At 40.2% G+C, this 10,591-nt stretch overlaps 1 protein-coding gene across 1 annotated transcript in view; it reads left to right on the top strand.

The window, feature by feature from the left end:
• Positions 1-10,591, top strand: part of LOC109238773 (cationic amino acid transporter 4, vacuolar-like) — a 36,203-nt gene that overhangs the window by 12,927 nt on the left and 12,685 nt on the right. Inside the window, exons 4-5 of the mRNA XM_019405250.1 lie at positions 8,323-8,581; positions 8,777-8,861. Of these exons, the coding sequence (XP_019260795.1) occupies positions 8,323-8,581; positions 8,777-8,861 (344 nt within the window). The remainder of the gene's footprint in view (positions 1-8,322; positions 8,582-8,776; positions 8,862-10,591) is intronic.

The following is a 10,591-nucleotide window of genomic DNA, read 5'->3' as shown; positions in this document are numbered from 1 at the left end:
CTGTGTCACGACCCTAGTTCACCAACCGTGAACATGTCATGACGGCACCTGGTCCCCATGACCAGGTAAGCCTAACATTTGCGGAAATATATTAATTGCGGAAAAATAGAGAAAATCAAATCAAATATCTAAAAGGAACTGTACTGAATGCCGCTTGGCAAATACAACTCAATATCACAAGTCTAAAATAATTCCCAAAACCCGGAAACTCACGGGCAACATAGGCTACAGAAGTGTATAGTAAAGGTTCCAAATCCAGAATTTCTAACAACCAAAAGAAGGAAAAACTAAGTACTAAAGATAGAATAAGAGGGAGACTCGTCGGTCTGCGGACGCAGCAGATCTACCTCGAAGTCTCCGTAGTCCTCCTGCCTCACTGATAGGGCGTCTGAGTAGAGGTACCTGGATGATCTGCACATGAAAAAAACATGCGCAGGAAGGGCATGAGTACACCACAACGGTACTCAGTAAGTGCCAAGCCTAACCTCGGTTGGGTAGTGACGAGGAAGGTCAGGGCCATACTGAGACAAGATATAGTAATAACAATAATTAACAGTATGATAATCTGACATAATTAATAAATACAACAGTGTAATAAGAGAGGTTAAACAAGGCAATAGAAAATACACAAGAACGGAACAACCACAGAATAAGTACAGCTCAACACCAATGGTAACAATGAGGATCTCCCAGGATACCGTCCTGTAGTCCTTTTCTCAACTGTCCAGTGGATCTCCCGGGACACCGTCCCGTAGTCATCATATGTGTATATCCTAAGGACCTCCCGGGATATCGTCCCGTAGTCCAAATATCAATGTGCAGGGGGATCTAACGGGAATCTAACCCGCAGTCCCAAAGTAAAAGTGCAGGGGGATCTACCGGGAATCAAACCCGTAGTCCCAAGGTAAACAAACAAGGGGGGAGCTACCGGAATCCCACATCTGTAGTCCCAATGTAAATGCGCAATCACAACCAGAAGGTACACGGAAACGAAGTACAAAAGACAAGCAACAGGTAGTACTGGCCTAGCATGCTTCACGTAGTACAGTTAAGGCAACTTAAGCAATTAGGCAAGTTAAATCAACTAAACATGCTTTCCTAATCTAGCACAGGTTATAATTGCAAGTAGAATAAAGCAAATATGAAAGGAACTCAATCCCAATATCTTAAGAAAACCGGATTTCCAACAATTGGCTCAAGTACACGCCCGTCACCTCGCGTACAAGGCACTCAAATCAACAAGTAACAAATCCTAAGGGGAAAGGTCCCCCACACAAGGTTAGACAAGCCACTTAACTCGAATCGGCACCAAAATCAACTCGAAATCACACTTTTGCCGCGAGTATCCGACTCCAAATGGACCAAATCCAGTGATCTTCACTTCAACTCCCACTTATAATCGCCTTAAACCGAGCTCTCAATTGATTTTTGTAACTTATGAACTCAAACCCTCGAAATTTCAATTTCTGCCCAGGGATTTCCACTTCTGCGGACAAGGGACCGCTTCTGCGGTCCCGCTTATGCGGAAAGTGAGCCGCTTCTGCGACTCTCACTAAACGACCACATCCGCTTCTGCGGTCCAGTCAACCGCTTATGCGGTTCCGCTTATGCGGATTATCCACCGCTTCTGCAGTTCCAACTAAAAGCCAAACGGCCGCATCTGTGGCTATTTCCTCGCAGATGCGAGGCCGCTCCTGCGGAATTTCCTCCGCATCTGCGACGCCTGGAAACTCTGCCCCAAACCGCTTCTACGATGATCCAGCCACTTATGCGGCTCCGCTTATGCGGTTCCCAAGCCGCAGAAGCGAAAATACCAGAAGATGAAAAGAACCAGCTGCTGCAACACTTCAAAAATCTCCCTATTAACCACCCGAAATCATCCCGAGGCCCCCGGGACCTCAACCAAAAGCACCAATACAACCTAATACCTTATTCAAACTTGTACCAATATTTAAAACACCTAAAACAACACCGGAAGTCCGATTAAATCAAAGATTCAAGCCTAAGAACTTCAAATTCCAACAAAACACACTTTCGATCAAAAACCAAACCAAACCTCGCCCGAATGACCTGAAATTTTGCACACACATCCCAAATGACATGACGGAGCTACTGCAACTTTCGGAATTCCAATCCAACCCTCGGATCAAAAACTCGCTATCGGACCGGAAACTTCAAAAATTCAAACTTCGGCATTTCAAGCCTAAATGAGCTACGAGCCTCCAAAATATATTCTGAACATGCTCCCAACCCCGAAATCACCTAACGGAGCTAACGGAACCATCAGATTTCCATTCCGAGGTCTTCTTCACACTGTTCCGATTACGGACCATTTTTCAATTCTTAAGCTCTCATTTAGGGACTAAGTGTCCCAAAACACTCCGAATCCCAACACCGAACGTCCCGACAAACCAAAATAGCAGAAATGAACTTAGGGGAAGCAGTTAATGGGGGATCAGGGCGTAAATTCCAAAAACGACCGGCCGGGTCGTTACAAGTAGAATAGTAAATAGAACTGGAAATCACAACTAATGAACTGTAGCAACAAAGAAACATATAGTTTTGGGATTTGAATTGAATCAGGACATACCAGTTAAGGAGAGAATACAGAGTATAGAGCAGAAATGGTGCAAATAGCCAGCCTTGGCTTACAACCGATTGGGTTAGAGAGAATTGCAAGTAACAGAAGAGAATAGAGAGAGCTTTTGAGAGTGTGAGAGTGTGGAGGAACTAGTGTTCGTGTAGAGGTTAAAATAAAGAGAGTTTATATAGTGGCTAAATAGTACAACAAATAAGGTAAAGCAATCAACAATCAGTAATTAAGGAAATTCAGAATCAATTACACGAAGATTCAACATAGTTTTCTCCTTTAATTAAGGAAAATCAACCAATGGTAATGACAGGAATTAATTAAGGCAACAAGTTCAATCAGGCCGAGTAAAAAGTAAGAATCAGAGATCTTATTTAAGGAAAGGAGTTCAAATTAAAACAAAAAACTTCAGAACAGGGGGGGTCAAGGGTTTAATTAAGGAAATAATCATGCAAAGAGTCAGCAAGTATCACAGACAATCTCAAATAAGGCAGAAAAGGAATAGTAAGGAAACAGATTGATAAATCACGCATTCGAATCAACACTGATTAAAGGGTAAAATATAGGTTTACCATGAATAGGCAAAAATGAATATAGACACATAGAATCAGTAGAAAAGTCGAACCAAGAAACTTAGTAGAGGTATATTAGGATGGAAATCACAAGACATCTAATTAGGCTAAAGAAAAATCACAGGAACCAAAGCATAAGACAAAGTCGATACACAAGTAACTCAGAAACGAAGCAAAATGTTGAAAAATTAGGGTTTTTAGCATAAACGAGTTAGGGTTAGAGCAAACCTTACAAAATCGGTTAAAACACATAAGAAACAGAAGATTAAACACTCAAAATTATCAAATGTTTTGAAAAAAGAAAATTCCGGGAAACCCTAGTTTAGAAAAATGGAAAACCATTCGAAAATCAAAGGGTTTTTGTAAAAATCAGAAGTTTCTTGTAAAACACATACGAAATAGGTTCGATCTATCTCAGATCTTGCACAGATCTGAGAAGTTCAAAGGACAAAAAATAGGGCTTCGAGAAGAACAACGCAGAGGTGAAGAAGCAAGATTAGAAACCCATAGATCTAAGGCAATATAGGAAGATCTTACTCAGAATCAAACCGGAACAGCCTGAAACAGGCGAAAAAGGGCCTTAGATGCAAGCAAAGTAACCCTGGTCCCTTGAGGACCCCGGAGATGGTGATACCAGTATAGGAGAGGCCATTGGAGGCCTGGGGGTGGTGAGAAACCACCATGGATGGCCATAGATGAGTGACGACGAGGTCCGATTAGGGTTAGGTTTTGAGAGCATTTGAGAGGAAAGGGATTTCAAGGCGACTGTTTGAGTTAGAATTGCCGGGTTGGGGGGGGGGTTGTTTAGTTTAATTTAGGAAAGGGGGAATCTGGTCCGTTGATCACAATGATCAACGGCCAGGATTTAACAAGAGATGGGCCGGGTGAGTGCTGGATCTGGGCTGGGTAGTTTTAAGTTGAAATTGGGCTGGGTATTGGGTCAATTTTAGGGTCAGAATTGAATAGAAAATGGGGCCAGATTTTAAATAGCCAATTTTAAAAACTAAATAATTTATAAAAAATAATAAATGAGTACCAAAAATATCTTAGTGCACTAAAATGATTTAAAATAGTTATGTAGCATCTTAAAAATATAAAATATTATTTTATGCATAAATAATGTAACTATACATTAGTATGGGCTATTATTGCAAAGATGTGCGATTTAGCTTAAAAAAATACAAATGTAATTACAAAAATGCACTAAAAATATTTAAACACTATGTTGGCATAAATAATGAATTTATATGGCTAAATCATCATAAAAGTAGTTGGGAGGATAATTATTGGATATTTATATAATAAAAAGAGAAGAAATAAATTGATTTGGAGCTTTTAAAACTATAGAAAAATTATAAAAATACTTATGCATGCTTATAACTGCATATGTAATATTTTGAAAGTATATATATATGTTTAAAAATATGTGAGGAAAAATTAGGTATCAACAGGAAGATGAGTAGTAGTAAAGAAATACAGATAATAAGAGAAACAACACTACAACCAAGGCAAATAATCATAGAAGGTATACAACCAACGCAGAGATAACAACCGGGGGTCTACCAGGATCCCGTCCTGTAGCCCCAAAAGTAAATAATCGGTGGATCTCCCAGGTGCTGTCTCGTAATCCATATCGCTGTACAGGTGGATCTACCGGAATACCACATCCGTAGTCCCAAATAAACAGACAAGGGGGATCTACCGGGAAACCGCCCGTAGTCCCAATGTAAACACACAACAACAACACAAGAATAACCAACTCAATCCAGTTTCATATCAAGGTAAACAGGTAATTCTAACCTAGCATGATGCACAGAGTTCAGATAAGGCAGTTTGAGGAATTAAGCAATTTAATCATTTAGGCATGATTCCCTAAGCTAACAGTAAGCTCAAATTTCAAGTAATGTAAGCAGTGAAGAAATACGAAATTTTAGATACTTAATGAAAAACCGGATTTGCAACAATCAGCACAAGTACGCACTCGTCACCTCACGTACAAGGCATTTCAAATATCACAGTACCAAATTCAAAGGGGAGTTCCCCCACACAAGGTTAGACAAGCCACTTACCTCGAATCGACTGAATCAGTTCAATACCACGTTCTTGCCACGAGTATCCTACTCCAAATGGCCCAAATCTACTCAAAGTAATAGCATAATGTAAATAACACTTCAAGTAGTTAATTCAACTAATAAATTCTAAGCTAATACGCAAAATTAGGAAAAATGACCCAAACGCCCCCGGGCCCACATCTCGGAATCGGGTAAAATTTATAAATTTAGAACCCTCACACTCTCACGAGTTCATACATACCAAAATTGTTCCAATCCGACATCAAAATCTTGATCAAAATCCAAAATTAGGCCTAAGAACCTTTTCCAAATTTTTTCCCAATTTCTCATCCCAAATCTGAAATTAGATGATGAATTCATGATTAGATTAATGAGTTATAAGCAAAAAGGAGTTAAGAATCATTAGCAGTTAACTCCCTCCGAAAATCTCTCCAAAAATCGCCTCCTACCGAGCTCCCAATTCAATTTTCCAAGTTTTGATTTCAAACCCTCGTTCTTCCCCTTTTCTGACCAGTGAAACCGCATCTGCGGCTCTGGGACTGCACCTGCGGTCCCGCTTTTGCGTAGACCAAGTTGCACCTGCGACTTTTCATTAAACAGGAGTTTCCGCACCTGCGACTCCCTTACCGCACCTGCGCTCATGCAGGTGCGTTCGACTTCTCGCACCTACGGCTTTTGGAGCCTGGACCAAATCCGTTTCTGCGTCACCAAGCCGCTTCTGCAGCGCCGCACCTGCGGTCCCTCAACCGCAGGTGCGGTTATGACAGACCTCAGCAAACTTCAGCAACCTTCAGATTTTTCCCTAAGTCCAATTCACTTCCGTTAAGCACCCAAAACTCACCCGAGGCCCCTGGGACCTCAACCAAACATGCCAACCAATCCTAAAACATTATACGAACTTATTCCAACCCTCGAATCACATCAAACAACGATAAAACCACAATTCACTCTCCAATCCAAGCCTAAAGATTTCCAAAACTTCAAATTTTCGCTTTCGATCAAAAAGTCTATCAAACCTCGTCCAAATGACTTGAAACTTTGCACACACATCCCAAATGACACAACGGACCTACTGCGACTTCCGGAACTCCATTCCGATCCCGATATCAAAATCTCACTATCAAACCGGAAACTTCAAAAATTCAACTTTCGGCATTTCAAGCCTAATTAAGCTACAGAGCCCCAAAACACAATCCGAACACGCCCCTAAGCCGAAAATCACCCAACGGAGCTAACGGAACCAACGAAATTTCATTCCGAGTCCGTCTTCACACTGCTCCGACTACAATCCAAATTCTAAAACTTAAACTCTCATTTAGGTACTAAGTGTCCCAAAACTCTCCGAAACTCCAAATAAATCCTCCCGGCAACTCACAATAACAGAAATAAACATAGGAAAAACAGTTAATAGGGGATCGGGGCGTTAATTCTTAAAACGACCGGTCGGGTCGTTACAGTCTTCTCATGGTGTGGAATGATTATGTTTCATTGGAAGTGAAAAATTGGTTGAGTAAATAGGTTCATAGGCTACTGTAGCATTCAATTTACTGTGTTTAATGCTCAGTTGGAGTGGTGAAAGTGAAACAGCGTGGTTGGCGACGGGTGAGTTATCTTTTGCTAGTAGGTTTTTGTGTATGACTGTGTTATGATACGCGGTGCCTTCCTGAGATTCCTTGGAAGGGCGACGTACGGCTAGGCAACTGATGTCAGTGCAGTTGCTGTCCGCCAACTGAGGTCCCCTCCGTACGCTAGACGAGATTGTCAGTGCCGTACGGGAAAACCAATATCAAGAGCAATTGAGAGAACAGAAATGAGAATTCAGAATGAAAGAAAGCTTGACTGCATTAATGAAAGCTATTACAGAAAAGCAACGCGGTGTCGAGGGGGAGAGACACCAGTACAGAGATTTGCTTGCTTGCTAGAAAGTTTTGATTGCTTGATCCCCCCTAATAGTACTTAAAAAAAATAATCCAAACTTACAGGAGTAGACCTAATTAAGCTAGAGAAACATAATGGAAGTGCATGAAATAAAACTACTCTATATTTACAATGAAAATGACTTAGTCTTCTATAAGGCAGCAGCAGGTTCGTTGTCAGCAGCAGTGTTTTTGGCATCACGGTCTGCGCGCGCGGCGCTGTTGGCTTCTGCCTGCGGCTTGGCGCTCGCGAGGGATATCGGTGGGGCGACAGAGGCACCTGCGCGCTTGTCACTTGGCGCGGCCAAGACCACGGGGCCGTCCGTGGCGCTAGGCATTGGGAGGTTCGCTAGGACGCCACGGGGCGCGCCCAAGGGGTCATGGGGCATGGCTGGAAAGCCGCCCATGACACATTGTATGCTTCCTTTAACTCTGCAGCTATCCAGATTTTTTAATTTTATTTTTCTTCCACTTATGGTATTAAGAAATAGCTTTGCTATAAAGATGTAAAAACACTATTTAAAGCATCTTAGTAGCTTGCAACTTTCATGAGTATCCAGTAAAGTAACTTTTGGTCATACAGTATAGGTATCTCTTATGTCAAATAAACTTAGTTCACTTTCTATATCTTACCTCGTGTATCACCTTTTCATTAGTAGGAGAAACTGGCATTTAATACTCCGGTTGTGACATTTTTACACAAGTTATGGCTTTGAAAATTCGTGTCCGTAGCTTCCCGTAGTTGAACTTTAACCTCATCTGCTCCATTACCTCACTGCTTTTACTCTGTAAGTTTTGGAGTATAATTCTTAGTAAGAATGGGTTTGATCTTGTTCTTAATAATGCAAAGAGAAACCTGGTATCTTGTGCGATGAGAATCCTTGAATTTGTGTATCTGGTGAGTCATCCTTTCTAATCTCAGTCATCTCTTTCGCTTTGTGGATCTTCTGTCTGACACCTTGAACTTTTGCTGGAAATAATTGAGTGGTCATGTAAATTTCAATTGAGTTTCTGATATTGTAAACGATAACTGCTTGTTTTTCATTATTCCCTGGATAGAGGACTGCATTTCCTTTCCGTTTCAAGTAAAATTAGATAGGCAATGCCAATAATTAGTTTTCAGACCTTTCCTTATTTTTTCCTTGACGTCATCTCAGTTTTTTGTTGAACAGTGAGAGTTGATTTTGAAGCATCACTGATCTTTGATTTGCTAACCTTACTTCCATCAGGTGTTGGAGCAACCATAGGTGCTGGAGTCTATATTCTTGTTGGAACAGTTGCCAGAGAGCACACTGGACCTTCTCTCACCATTTCCTTCTTTATTGGTGGAATAGCGGCTGCTCTCTCTGCATTTTGTTATGCGGAGCTTGCTTGTCGTTGTCCATCTGCTGGAAGTGCATATCATTACTCATATGTCTGCATTGGAGAAGGGTAAAGAGGACATTCCTTATCATTTCATCCATACCGTTTCTTAACATCATGATTGGAGAAAATGTTCTAAGATGAAAATCATTGCATAGACTTTTTCCGGAGTCTGTTGTCAATCCTGAAAATCATTTTCCATGGTTTCTCTGCTTAATAGGATATCTTCACTCAGTGACCACTAGAAAATGTTACTCTACTCAGGGTTGCATGGCTGATTGGTTGGGCTTTGATACTCGAATACACTCTTGGTGGCGCAGCTGTTGCTCGTGGCATAGCGCCCAATCTGGTGCGATGGAATGTCTTTATTTGGTCATTTATTTATTCTTAAACTGGGTCTTTCTGCTTTCACGTTTTTGGTTGGAAATTACTTTTTTCTTCTCTCATTTATTCAATAATTTATTTATCTGAACCATTTTTATTATACCTTAACAGTCACTGCATGAGACTTTCGGTTTCTTTTGGTTGGTTTTCTAGAAAACGAGATATTTTTAAACGAAACTTGTATTATGAATAAGGACTAAAAGTCTTAAGAAGGGGAAATTACTGAACATGCACGTATAAAGAAATGTAACTCTGAAATATCTCATTAACTGAAAGTTGTGATATGAATTAGGACAGTCCAAGAACCAGGGAATTTAAATTTAGCACCTTCAAATAAATTTAATTTTCCAATTTCACGGTACTCTGAGATAGAGGCAGTCATTTTTAGACGAAGAGATGTCTCGGTAGCAGCTCTATGGCATCAACATTCATGTGTATAAAAGATTTCTCCTCTCTTTATCATACCAAAACATAAGAGCTAGGCTGAAATAATTGAATAACCTTCTCTACAACTCATATTCCTGAGCAATGCCAAAATGAGAATGGTTTCGTGAGAATACTTTAGGCCCTCAGTGAAAGAGCCATGGTAATTGCACACAGTCTATCATACTAACTGTAGCTTTAAAAGCATGTGAACTAAAGCCCCAAGGGAAAGGAGCTAAGACATGGTCTTGGACAATGAAGAAGAAGATGATTTGCATCTTTAATTCCTTCTGCACGGGTGACATTGATTACATTTATGCAAACCTCTTCTCTGCAGGTTATACTGGGTTAAAATTGCTTCATGTGCAGCAGTCCAACTGAAGCACTGTACCTTAATAGGGGCACTGTTTTCCTATAACATCTGCAAAGGCCATACAGTAACCCAAATGCCCGAGCATTCAAAATGTTATATCTGAGAATGTTCCACTGCTATGCAATTTCCATATGAGAGAATCAGATTTGTTAGGCTGAACCTATGAGCTATCCAATAGTTGAAGAAGCTTAGCATATTCGTCACTTCCCAATCATTATAATTCCTTCTAAAATTTCACTTCCCAGCTTGATTATTACTACATTATTCAACTGTTGCCCAGCTATTTTCTTCAAAACTGAGGAAACCTGTCTTTTAGAGGATCATCTCCCAGCCAATCATCATACCAGAAAATTATTCTTTTGCTGTCTCCTAGCTTTAACTGTGTCTCTTCCTTGTGCTCCTCCCATACGCATTTATATTCTTCCACAAACCAGACTCATGAGGGGAACTAACAGGGTTAGTAGACCAGAAATTGCTGGTACCATGTTTAATCTGAATATATAAACCCATTTATTCTTCTTTAAAAAATTTTGAGTTAATTAATTCTTTTTTTAAAAAAGGGTCCTAAGAGAATTCTGTGGGACAAAATTATAAATGGCATATATGATTGGTCATATAATCGTGCTTACATAGATGCTTTTTATACAAGATTCTTAGTTGGTGGGATAAGAGGATTAGCAGAATTTACTCATTTTTTTGATCGACGAGTAATTGATGGGATGACTAACGGGGTTGGGGTTATTAGTTTCATTGTAGGAGAAGGTATCAAATATATAGGGGGCGGACGCATCTCTTCTTATCTTTTCTTGTATTTAGTTTATGTTTCAGTCTTTTTATTAGTTTATTACTTACTCTTTTCAACTTTTTGAATCAAATTCCTTATTTTCTTTTTTTTTTTA

This window comes from Nicotiana attenuata, unplaced genomic scaffold (genome assembly GCF_001879085.1).
Source record: "Nicotiana attenuata strain UT unplaced genomic scaffold, NIATTr2, whole genome shotgun sequence".
Classification (NCBI taxonomy): domain Eukaryota; kingdom Viridiplantae; phylum Streptophyta; class Magnoliopsida; order Solanales; family Solanaceae; genus Nicotiana; species Nicotiana attenuata.
The sequence above is the reverse complement of the archived record's forward strand: the minus strand, read 5'-3'. Positions and strand labels throughout refer to the sequence as shown.